General features: G+C 49.8%; 1 protein-coding gene across 1 annotated transcript in view; it reads left to right on the top strand.

Moving 5' to 3' along the window:
- The window catches only part of Lrrn4 (leucine rich repeat neuronal 4), a 10,354-nt gene extending 973 nt beyond the window's left edge, over window positions 1-9,381 (top strand). Inside the window, exons 2-5 of the mRNA XM_005365554.1 lie at window positions 78-723; window positions 1,882-2,086; window positions 5,912-6,049; window positions 7,033-9,381. Coding sequence (XP_005365611.1) covers window positions 87-723; window positions 1,882-2,086; window positions 5,912-6,049; window positions 7,033-8,239 — 2,187 coding nt within the window. The 5' untranslated portion in view covers window positions 78-86 and the 3' untranslated portion in view covers window positions 8,240-9,381. The remainder of the gene's footprint in view (window positions 1-77; window positions 724-1,881; window positions 2,087-5,911; window positions 6,050-7,032) is intronic.
- Window positions 9,382-13,047: the final 3,666 nt, after the last annotated feature.

The raw sequence follows: 13,047 nt of genomic DNA on the forward strand, positions 1-13,047 counted from the left end.
CTACAGGAACACCCAGGGACACACTTTTGCCTGGCGTTCAGGGGCTTCCTCCGAAGTCATGAGCGGTCTTTCCCTAGAGACTCGACATGCAGTGGACGCTGTTGCTGCTGCTGATGGTGAGGAGCCAGGGCCTGGCGGGACTTTCCCAGGACACGATACCCCTCTTCCGACTCACTCATCTGGGACCCTGGGACAACCCCAACAGCCGCGCCACCGACTCGCCCTGCCAGGGGCTCCCCTCCGCGGAAGCCACGAGCCTGACCCTGGCAAACCGGAGCCTGGAGCGCTTGCCCAGCTGCCTGCCACACACGCTGCGCAGCCTCGACGGCAGTCACAACCTGCTACAAGCCTTCGGCGGGCCTGAGTTCAGTCGCCTGTCGGAGCTGCGCGTGCTCACCCTGAACCATAACCGCATTTCCACGCTGCACTGGGACCACGGCACTCCGACCGGGCTCAGCGAGCTCGACCTCAGCCACAATCTACTGGCCGCGCTGCCCCCATGCGCAGGGCCCCCGGTGCGCAACCTGCGCACGCTGATACTGGCAGGGAACCCACTGCGGGCGCTACAGTCACGGACCTTCGCATGCTTCCCGGAGCTGCGGCTGCTCAACCTCTCCTGCAGCGAGTTGGGGCACATCGCCCACGAGACATTCGCCCTGGAGGACGGCGGGCCCCTGGTGGCGCTGGAGGTCTTGGACCTGAGCGGCACGCGCCTCGAGAGAGGTGAGTGCGTTGTGAGGACTACACAGGCACCTCTATGGGAATGGGGGCGGCTGGAAGTCAGGGCTGCATTCTTCCAGAGGTGGCCCCAGAAACCAACCGTGTGGCCCCGAAGTGCCACACAGTCGCAGAGGTGCTAACAATCTCCTGGTTACATATGAGGAAACTAAGGCACAGAATGGCGGAATGACTTGACCAAAGTCTCACACAGGTCTAGTGGCTAATGTCCCCAAATCCAAACCCAAGCATTCCACCAGCAGATCTCAACACCTTAGCTACTGTTTTCATCTGGATGGAAGCTGTGGGATGGTGAGGTGGCATTGGAGCTCATGAACACATATATGAGCTTTGCCCCAAGCGTGCCAAAGAGGAATCCATTGATTCCCCCCACCCCCTCAATTGTTTCTACATGTGTTGGATTCTTCAAACAAGGTGTAGGAGGGAGGTGCCTTTGATTCACGGGCATGCTTGGATTGTTCCTTGAAAACACTTACATGCTGGGCGGTGGTGGCACATACCTTTAATCCCAGCACTCAGGAGGCAGAGGCAGGCTGAATCTCTGTGAGTTCAAGGCCAGTCTGGTCTACAAGAGCTAGTTCCAGAACAGGCACCAAAGCTACAGAGAAACCCTATCTTGAAACAAAACAAAACAAAACAAAACAAAACAAAACAAAACCAAGAAACACTTTACGTGTCTATAACCCCTTGTTCACCACAGTGGTGTGAGGAAGGGTGGCAAGGGGCTAGAGAGAACAAGAAATTCAAAAATGGGGAATATTCTCCATACATTGGGAGACAACAAAATTGAGTTCCTGGGGTCTCCTCCAACCATGCGCCCCTCTCCTTTCTTATGTTCCTTGAAGGTTCTCCACTCTTAGGAGGCATGAGAGCGAAGTCTAGCTATTTTGCGTGTGGAGTTTAACCTGAGGCTGTGACAGCAGCAGGCTTGGATGTCCCAGGTACCTGCTTATAGCTGTGTGGCCTTGGGTCAGCCATGCTTCTCTATGTTTTTGGCTAACTCGTAAGAAAGGATTAGGCCTAGCTGAGAAAGGGCCTTTCCAGTGTTAGTTATACCTGAGACCTCCTCCTGCCTCTCATGTCTTTATTGCTGTCCCCTGGGGTTTTGCGCCTTGCTGTAAGGATAATTCCCTTTGATTCCAGTTGAGTCTGGGTGGATCAGAGACCTGCCACAGCTCAAGTCCCTCTACCTGAGAAAGATGCCCAGGCTAAAGACACTAGAGGGAGACATTTTCAAGAAGACTCCCAACCTGCAACACCTGGATTGTCAAGAATCCCCAGCGCTTACTTCTGTCAACACAGAGATCTTTCAAGACACACCTTGTCTACAAGTCCTTCTGTTGCAGAAGTAAGTGATTCTAAGCCCAGCTCAGTCATAGGACTGATTTTGCCCATTATACTGTATTGAATTTTATATGACATACCAGTCTTTACTATCAGCGCCCTTCCAAATCCCCTCTGGGCTTCTGTTCTCCCCATCTTCCCCGTGGTATTTTCAGCAAGTGTTTCCCCAGCTTAATAGCCAGCAACGAGGAGACGAGGATGTTGGGTCTTCTCTCCACGGGAAGCCCCTCCGTTCCCCCAGTGATGCCTTTTCAGGCCATCCCAGTATGAGTGGGGCTGGGAGGGGAGGAGGCAGAGTAGGAAGGTCTGTCATGCAGTAGGATCTGGGCTTGGTCCTCTTCTTCTAGGAGCAACCAATGGCTTGACTTCTCAGAGTAGTAGAGCACTGAAGATGACCCCAGGCCACCTCTAGGCAGTGGGGCCCACATCTGAGACTTGTCATTTGTCATAGAAGCATCCTCTTTTCTCCTTTTTGGTATGGATGGGGATTGGAGGAGCTTCCAGAGCAGTGTCTAGTCTCTTCTCATCTCTGATCAAGTTTACAGATGAACAGTGAGCCAGCAACCCCCTTGTCATCCCTTGTCTTGAACAGAATGTAGAGCAAGTCTCTTGGGATCTGAGCACTTCGGCCAGCCCCTGACTCAGTGCTCTCAGCCTGTATGGTTTCTGTTGACCCTAAGCCTAAAACAGCCCTGTTAGCAATATCCAGTTATTTAACAGTCTGTTCTGTGTTATTGGCCGTTTGTAAAGGATTAAAAGTAGCAGCATTGCACCTTAGTTCTGCATGAGGTTCTGTGTTCCCTGACCCACCTGGGCCTGGCACTTTCTAGGGGATGAAGACCTGCATGAAGATGGGTCTTAGAGGCACTACAGGGCTTGCCACATCGTGGATAAAGGTGGTGTCATGGCTAGCAATTCCAGGGTAGCCTAGGAGTGTGTCTATTTAGTTCTCTTTTGCCCAGTGCAGGTGCCAAAGATGGAACTGCTTTTCCTTAAGAGTGAACACTTGTCCTTCATTCAGTAACCAGATACTAAGCGTACTTGGTGTGGAGGGAAAACATTTTGTGGCTATGACGCCTTTGAGCTTGATAAAAATACAAAAATTCAACGTAAAAAGAATGAAACACTGAAAAATGATCTAAAGTTATACATAAAAATAACACTGGTCTTGATCCTACTGCACGTACTGGCTTTGTGGGAGCCTAGGCAGTAGACCTGGATGGAGGTGGGTGGTCCTTGGACTTCCCACAGGGCAGGGAACCCTGATTGCTCTTTGGGCTGATGAGGGAGGGGGACTTGACTGGAGGAGGGAGAGGGAAATGGGAGGCGGTGGAGGGGAGGAGGCAGAAATCTTTAGTAAATAAATAAATTAATTAAAAAAATAACACTGGTCCTCCCTTTGGGGGCTTTTCACTTGAAGAAGTAAATGGGAGGCCTCAAATTCATTTCTGGAGTATAGGAGGTGTCTATAGAATTGGTGAAGGTGTCTATAGAATAGAAGAAGGGGATAGAGAGGTGGCTTACGAAGAAAGGCGCTGCTATGCAAGCATAAAGACCTGAGTTCCAGTCTCTAGTGCTCCAGGCATGGCGGTGCACATCTGTAAGAGCAGCATATCGGGGATGTACCCCGGCAATGTGCTGGCCATCCTTAGCCAGATGGCAAACTTCGGCTTCAGTGCAGAGACTGTGCCTCAAAAAATAAGGTGGACAGCAATTGGGGATGACATTGTGACAACCTCTGACATTCACAGGCACATCCGTGGATACACATTCCCACGTTCACATTGATAGGCACATCCCTGCCCCATTCTCTCTCACACAAATGATAATACTAACTGGTGGAGAGGATGCTGGTGATGGTAACAGCAATGACGGTAGTGATGATGACTGTACGATAATAGTGGTGGTGGTGAAGCTGCTGATGCTGAAGATGGTGGTCATGACAGTAATGACGATGAGACGGCTCCATCTTTCAACAAGGCCACCGTTTTAGTATAGGAAGCAGGTGACAAGCCATTGTGAGCCAGAGCAGAGGCACACATGCTGTGCTGTGTTAGAAAGCAGGTAGTGGTAGTGGTCCCTCAGGCTGGGGAAGGGAGGCTTCTGTAGCAAGGGCGTGAGGGAGCCATAGCTCTGTACAGCTCATGATCCCCATGATGAAGAGTAAGGAAGGAAAATCTAAGAGTCAAGGAGCTCAGAAGGTGTGAAGAGCCCAGTTCAAACATTCTGTCAGACTCCAAGGAAGAAACAGAAGAAACAGCCAAGAGTGGGATCTGCCACTGTTAGGGGTAAGAAACTGTAAAAATGCCTAGACTAATTCTCCACCACTCCTGTCCCCCGTTCCTGTCTGTGGCTGCTCATCTTCACCTATTAAACTGATGCTCGGAGCATGGTGACTAAGCCGGTGTTGTATTAGCAAATGTAGACAGAAAGGAGAAGCCTCGAGAGCTGGGTCTGTTTTCTCTTACTTGTGGAGCCCCGACTGCCAAGTGATGCTCTAGGAGGTGGTAAGAGGTGCATAGAGCCTGCCCACACCAGGAACTACCAATGCATGCCAAGAATCATGTGAAAGAAAGCAAGGCATTTGTAAGCTTCTACGTGTTGGTGCCATCCTCCTCTTAACAAGGGCTACTGTGCACTAATTGGAATTGTGCCATCAGCTATGGTCCAGTTCTAGCACTCAATTGCTTTCTTCTTTCTGGTTACATTCAGTTTGCTAATATCCTCCTAGCCTAAGTCAGCCACCAAGTTTCAAGGGGTAGAGAACTACGGATTAGCTTTGGCTGGGGAGAGATGCAATCACATTGCAAAGGTACTTGCCTACAGAGACGAGAGAGCCTATGGCCATTTCCACAATAGTCCACCATCCCCAGCAACGGCAAACCCACTCCAGGCTCTACCCCCACCCCTTTCTTCCCTGAAGTTCAACAGAATCTTCATCCGAGACTCATTCCATTCCCTGGGTCTCTCAGCTTATTCAGGGGTGTTTTCACTAAGAGTTTTGGAAAAATATTTACCTAGTATATGTGAGGCCCTGGGTTCAGTTCCCAGAACCAATCTATAACAATCGTATCTACTATCTACTTTCTGCATAACGATTTGTATTTAGTAACACATTCATTATCACAGATTTTTGATAAAAGCACTTGGCATTGGGTATTTTCTCTGTTCAGTGAGTTAATAATGACTTGTTTGGTTGGCAAAATAGGAGGTCTAAACTCATTTTGGGTTCTTCTACTCAGAGTTCTATCACTGGCAGATTGTTTTTCCACAATACTGCTATGCCTTTTGGAACATTTCTTTTTCTTTAAGGTTTAGCTATTGGGGGCTGGAGAGATGGCTCGGTGGTTAAGAGCACTGGCTGCTCTTCCAGAGGTCTTGAGTTCAATTCTCAGCAATCACATGGTGGCTCACAGCCATTTATAGTGGGAACTGAAGACCTCTTCCAGTATAAAGGAATACAGGCGGATAAAACACTCATATACATAAAAATAAGTAAAAATCTTTTTTAAAAGATTTAATTATTTTTATTTTACGTGCATGTTTGCTTTGTCTGTATCTATGTCTTTGTACCGTGTGTATAGTGCCCATGGAAGCCAGATGTGAGATCCTGTGGAACTGGAGTTATAGCTGGTTGTCAGCCACCATGTGGGTGCTGAGAACTGAACCCAGATCCTCTAGAAGAGCAGCCAGTGCTCTTAACCCCTGGGTCATCTCTCCAGCCCTTGTGGGAACATTGTGAACCTAATTGTTCAAATGGAACCTCAAAGCGTGACTTAACTGATTTGTGTGAGTGTCTGTGTGTGTCTGTCTGTGTGTGTCATTTCAGCTGCAACTTGAGTTCCTTTGGTCCTTGGATTATGAATTCCTCCCAGATCTTATCTGTCGGCCTCTTTGGTAACCCTCTCACTTGCAGCTGTGAACTGGCTTGGCTTCTTGAGGATGCAAACAAAACAATCTTATACAGGTAACACATTTACCAAACCGATGGCTGTGAGGTGAGCTCAGCCTTTCAGAGTTGGAGTTGTCCCAAGTCATGCCTTACCCATACAACCACGTGGGCATTCACCCCAGTGTAGTCAGACAGCGGGGATGAGGACTCTACTCCTATTCCAGACAGCCAGAAAAAGCAAAGAACGTGGGAAAACTGACTTGGGAGTTTTTAAATGGATGAAGCTGCCAGATGGTGCTCCCAGTTCCACTCATATTCATTGGCCAACAGTTAGTGGACAGGGCACAGCAAAGGAGGCTGGGAAATGTAGTCTGCATGCCCTGTAGGGAAAGGAAAACCAGCTGTACCATTTCTCCCTATTACAAACAAAGGAATGGCGCCCAAGCAAGTGAGGTACTTGATAAATTCATGTGACTATTGAAGGAGGCAGTATTGGTCTTCATCTACATCTGTGCTCTTAACCGCTAGGTCCCTTGACCCCCCCCCCTCCCCAAGATGGCCTAGCTTCCTGCTCTTGGCCATTCAACCTAAGTATGCTTACAGAGCTTTCTCAAGGGCAGGAAACAAATTCTAATGGTATCTCTTGGCTTAGAAAAGCTTTTTTTCTAAGATGCACCAAATCCCTTGGCAATCAGGGTCGCCCTATGTCCATAAAAATGATGCTGCAAGCACACACTGAAGTCTGGCTTTATTCTACTTCTTATTATAGGTATGACTGTCACACTCTGTGGGGATGACAGTTCCTACTGCACAGTGCTTCCCAGGTTTATGCTCTGCCATTGTCTAGCTCTGGCGTCTTGGGCAGTTAGCACCTCCCTCCAGTTTTCTTCTCTGCCCAGAAGAAGGGGTGACAGGAACTTCCTTCAAAGGTTTCCTGGGTCAATAAAATGATGTTACTAGGTGATGCCTGGTAGATATGTGTTGGCAAAGGAGATCCCCACATTGAGGCGTTAAAACCCCGAAACCAAGTATCTCCTAATGATTAATTTTCCCTCCAGGGCACTAGATACCATGTGTGAGCCGGCTCCAGGATCCGAGGGCCCCTTCTCTGGCCCTCTCTCCCTCTCCCAGCTGTCTACGGTGTGCAGGTCAGCCCAGAGCACCACCCTCCTGGCTTCAAACCCACCCCACTTTGATCATCCAGTTTCTGCACCACGGACACAGGGGCCTTCCATTGGACAGAGCATGACCCTGTCTGCTCAGCCTGGAGGAAGCCAACAAAATATGACTAAGGTCTCTTCCCGCATTGTGGCTTCTCTTACACAAGGGTCACAGATGCATAGCGATATTTCAGAGGAAGCTACCCAAGCCACTTCTGACTCTGTGACAATCCACAGACCCTCCAGGGCTCTGCCTGGTGCTGCCGGCACCGGGGCAGAACAGATTGCCACACGTATCCCTGAGCCCAGTATCTCACCTGCCTCCACCACACTGCCCGGCAAACACCTTGGACCCTGGCCTACTTCACCAAACCCCAGGAGCGTCTCTCAGACCAACCAGAGGACACAAGCCACCACCAGGGACCTCCACACACACCCTCCGCAGGACAAGATCCCAGTCTTGCTGTTAGATGACGACAGTGAGGAAGAGGAGGAGACTCAGCATCAGGTGGCAGCTCCTCACCAGGATGTCTCTTGTGATTACCACCCCTGCAAGCATCTGCAGACCCCATGTGCAGAGTTGCAGAGGCGCTTCAGATGCCGCTGCCCTGGCCTCAGTGGGGAAGACAGCATCCCAGACCCTCCCAAGCTTCAGGGGGTTTCAGAGATGACTGACACGTCGATGCTCGTCCACTGGTGTGCCCCCAACTCAGTGGTGCACTGGTACCAGATCAGCTACTTGGCAGAAGGAGGATCTGGGAACCAGTCAGTGGTGGACATCTATGCTACAGCCCGGCAGCACCCCCTATACAAGCTGTCACCAAGCACTACCTACCATGTGTGTGTACAGGCAGCCAACAGGGCTGGCCTGAGCCAGCCGCAGACCTCAGGCTGGAAGAGGTCATGTGCTACCTTCACAACCAAGCCCAGCTCTGTGGTCATCTTCTGGGGACTGTGTACCTCCAGTGGCCTGTTACTGGTTAGCACTCTCGTGCTGTCTGTGTGTCTCTGGAGGCAGCGCTGGAGGCCACACAGGCAGTTCTATGACACTGACCTGGTGGCCTTCAAAAACCCAGCCAGGGCTGAGGAAGTAACTCAGTGGTAGTGACTTACCCGTGCACAAGGTCTTGGGTTTATCCCCAACATCAAAATCAGACACATTTGAGGCCTTGGATTAATCTCTAGCAGCCAAATGAAACAACAGGCCAGCCTCTGACACCACCTGCTGAGAGGCTCCAGACCTGCAATTATCCCAGCTTCTTTTTTCCAATCAAACATCTGCATGCAGAAATTATGATCTAATGCCTAAAAACAACCACAAGTTCTACATTCCCCAAAGTCTAGACACGGTCTTACTGTGCAGCCCATACTGGTCTCAAACTCAGGACCCTTCTGCCTCTTTTTCCAAATGCTGGGGTTACAAGAGTTTGGAGAGGAGGCAAAATTAAACCCACAAACAGCGCTTATTTCTATTGTAAGAAAAAATTGTTTGAATCCACCTCTGTCTGCAGAACAGGTTGCAGCACAAACACCATGTTGCAGAAAGCAAGCGTATCCTAGCTGGACCTGAATATGAAACACGCTATACACTTCTGAGTGACTAAGTATTCAAGCATGTTTTCAACATCCTAAAATATAGCCCTAGTTTCATCAAATATATGCCCAAGAGAATTGGACTAGGCATTTGAAAACCCTCCCCTAGATCCTGCTTAAAAAGTTACAAGAGTCAAATATGTGAATTAGTATTGTCCTAAGTAATTAAATGGCCCCAGTGTTCTTAGCCTACACTCAAGGATGAATCTATTCTATGCAGACACTGAGATAAGTTTGTCAATCAGCATACACAAATGTATACCCTAGTATTCTCATTTAAATACAGCTCTAGTGTATTTTTTTAAATGAACAGAATGCTGGCCAGTAGTGGCACACACCTTTAATCCCAGCACTCGGGAGGCAGAGGCAGGTGGATCTCTTTGAATTCAAGACTGACCTCATCTACAGAGCTAGTTCTAGGACAGCCAAGCCTACACAAAGAAACCCTGTCTTGAAAAAAGAAAGACGTATTTTTTTAACAATTCGGTATAAAAAAAATTGTGAGGATGTTTGAACTATTTTGTAAGAGGAGATATGGAAAAAGTGTCGAACAGAGAGAGCAAAACCCCTCATACTAAGGCTACTATGAAACAATAACCACAATAAGCAACTATAATAAAAGAGAATAAACATCTAATCTCCTCCCTAAGCACTTTGCCATCTCTTTATTTGACATTTCTGTGGGCTCACCATCCTGGATGCTCCAGCAGTCCATGTCTCCAGTCTCAGCAGCTCAAAGTTAGAAACTGTCGGGAGAGCTGAGGCGGGGCAGCCCCCAGGCTTGCCCACCCGTCCCTCTCCCCTGTGAATCATAGGTAGGGTCTTCTATACTCCAAGGCCACGGTAGCTGCATTTGTCACTTTTCTATTACTAGGACAAAACATCACGACCACGGCAACTTACAGAAAGAAAGGTTTATTTAGCTTGTGGTTCCAGAGGGGCCAAGAATCTGTCATGGCTGAGGTTGCAAACAGGTAATCATAGCAGTTGGAGCTTGATGTTGAGAGTTCATTTTTGGGGGGGAATGGGGGGGTCTGAGTAAACTTTTTGTTGTTATTTTTATTGATTCTTTGTAGATTTCTCATCATGCTTCCCAATCCCGCCCACCTCCCATCCCCGTTCCCCCTCTCCCCAAAACAAAACAAACAAACAAACAAAGTAAAACCAACAAAATAAGCAACAACAAAGAAAGGAATATTGTTGTGGAAGCTGCAGTGTGGCCCGTTGAGTTCCACAGTTCACTCAAGGTCCTTTCATCTTCAAGTGTTCTTGCTATGAGCTCAAGGTTATTGATAACGGGCTCTCACTAGGTCTCCCCTTGAATATCCTATTGTTTATCCTGTGTCCTGGGGATTCTGACATTTTGGATCCGTAAGTTTGTCCCATTCACCTGTCCCAACAGTTCATAGATATGGTGGATGTTCGGGTGGACCAGTTTATGGCCCTGGTTCTGGGCCTGGGTGGTAGCTGGGCTGGGCTGGCCAGCCCACCAGCTCTCCTCCATTGTTACCACCAGGGGGAGCTCTCCAGCTCACCCAGCCTGGAACAAGGAGCAGGGCCAGTTCTCTTGCTCTCAGCCCCCTGGGTCTGGCTCCCCCATAGACACCACCAGAGCCAGCTCCACTGTCTTGCCCAGGCAAAAGTTCAGGGCCCTCTCCGATTGCTGTACTGGGGGAGGGGGCATGGGACAGTGAGGCCAACTCTCCTGCTCTCAAGCCTTTGGGGCTGGCTCACCTGCATTCCAAACAAGGTTAGCTCTAGTGTGCTGCCTTGGCAGGGTGAAGGGTCTGCTCTCCTGTGTGGCGCAGTAATGAGACGCCAGGCAGCTGACCTCAGGCAGCTTTTCCTCATCTATACCACCACCGTTGGGGGCTGCACATCCCTGGCCCCTTGACTTTCTTTGCCTGCCTCAGACCCTTTGCCTGCTGGAGTGAACTGAGCAAAGCAACTTGTTTACCTGTGCCTGCAGCTGCTCGGACAGCAGAGACCCAGATGAGGGGGGAGGGTAGTGGGTTCTGGTGAGGCCGAGAGCTGGGGCGTGGCTATCAGTTAAGGATCCCTATATAAGCTTCCCTGGAGCACAATAAACTTGGCATTCTTGTATCAAGAATGATCCGTGTCCCTGTGTCTTTCTGCCTGTGTGTGTGTGTGTAAGACCCTGGCTTAGTTCCCGGCTTGCATACTGTCATGTAGTGCGGGCGCTCACACCACCACAGGACTGACTAGTGGGGGAGGGATCATTTCTCCAGGCCACCACATGGTAGACCAGTGAGTGGCAGGGTCAGCTCTGCTGTTCTCACACCCTCAGAGCTGGTTCACCTGCGTCCTGACAACAGCGGCAGCTCTAGTGTGTTGCCCAGGTGAGGTGCATGCACATGCTGAGGAGTGGGGCCCTCTTTCCTGATTGTGGGGGCAGCACTCCTGCTGCAGTCTCCAGTGAGCAACAGAGTTAGCTATTCCAGGGACAGCTCGGCACCATCTTCAGATTTCAACACGCTTGGCTCCTATGACCCCTGTGGTAGCACAAGCCATGGATATCAACAAACCCAGACATGACCCTCGGCAGCAGCCCTGGGACACCAACAGTCTCCTGGCTGACCAGATCCGTGTGGCCTTTGGTGGTACCATGGGCCATGGACATCAACTCAGACCCTGGCTGCTGTAGAGCCACAAACCCAGACATGGCCCAAGCAGCAGCCCTAGCCTAGATGATACCACTCAGATCAGCATGGCTCTGGTGGCAGCAAGGCCTTCAGACATTCACAGACCCCAGGCATCAGTGTGGCCATTGGTGGCAACGTGGGCCATAGACATCAATACTGATCCTGGCTGTGGCAGAACCATAGCCCCAGACAGCAGTTGCACCTCCCACCCCCCAACATCAATCTAACCCCAAGTGGTGGTCCAGACCACAGGCCTCTGCATGGCCCTCAGCGGCAACAGGAGACAGACATCAGTTCAGCTGCTTCAGGGCCTCGGACCACGATTAGCCCAACAGGTGCAGCCATCACCTCGGACTCAGGTGGCAGCAAGGCCTTTCACACTGGCCTGTTTCTCACCACCCTCCCCTCCTCAGATCTGGCTCTCTCCAGCCCATGGACCGCTCCACCTTATTCTTTCACTTCCCCATACTGTATTTGCTCACCATACTGGTGTCTTAGTGTTCCTACCAGCCATATGGCATGGCTTGGATCCATTGTTGCTGTGTCCAAGCCCGTAGCTAGAGTCCAGGTGGCTTCTAGTTGAGTCCTGCACCACCAGCCAGCGGCATGGCATGGCGCAGAGCTGTTGCTGTGCTGCAGGCAGGGGCTACAGAACCCTCGGGCAACGCTTGATGGAGACCTACCAACCAAGCGTGGCGCGGAGCCGTTGCTTTTGCAGCCAAGGGCTGGAGTCCCCAGGCGGCTCCTGGTTGAACAGAGCTGTTGTGTCAGAGTGAACTGGGAATAAACAGCACATGGCTTTGAAACCTCAGGAGTATGACACACTTCTTCCAACCAGGCCACACCCCCTAAATCTCTCCCAAATGGTGACACTAACTGGTGACAAAACATCCAAACACCCAAAACTTTGGGACATTCTCATTCAAACCACCACAGTAGATAATCTGGTACCTGGCGATGTGAGAAGCCAGGACCAGCAACAGAGTTGCACCAATAAAAATTGCAAGGAAGCTTGAGTTAGTTATCTCTAACTTCTGTTTTAACACAGTTCAACAAACTGACTGGAGAGTTGATGGGGATTCCCTCTGTATGCTGTGAATATGTTTTATTACCATTGGTTAAGAAAGAAGCTGCTTTAGGCCTATGGCAGGGCAGAATAGAGCAAGGCAGGAATTCCAAGCAGAGAAAGAGAAGCAAAGAGGGTGGAGTCAGAGAGACATCAGGTAGCTGCTGAAGGAGAAAGGTCAACCGCTAGCCAGAACCTTACTGGTAAGCCACAGCCTTGTAGTAATACACAGATTAACAGAAATGGATTAATTCAAATAAGAGTTAGCTAGAAATATGCCTAAGCTATTGGCCAAGCAGTATTGTAATTAATATAGTTTCTGTGTGATTATTTTGGGTCTGGGCAGCCAGGAAATGAATGAGCAGAGTCTTACTATATGGTTCCACATTACACTTAGGTTAAAACTTAGGAGAAAGGTCAACCAAAGGCTTCCAGTATGTAGAGGAACCCCCAGCTTTCTGACCCTACCTGCACCCCACTATCCTAAACACAAGATGTGGCAAGTCTTTAAAGTCAAATGGTCCTGAACCAGTTGTTTTTACCACATAAGGGGAAGTGCTGCATCTTAGTGCACTTCAGACTGGGACCTTC

Source organism: Microtus ochrogaster, unplaced genomic scaffold, assembly GCF_000317375.1.
Source record: "Microtus ochrogaster isolate Prairie Vole_2 unplaced genomic scaffold, MicOch1.0 UNK3, whole genome shotgun sequence".
Classification (NCBI taxonomy): domain Eukaryota; kingdom Metazoa; phylum Chordata; class Mammalia; order Rodentia; family Cricetidae; genus Microtus; species Microtus ochrogaster.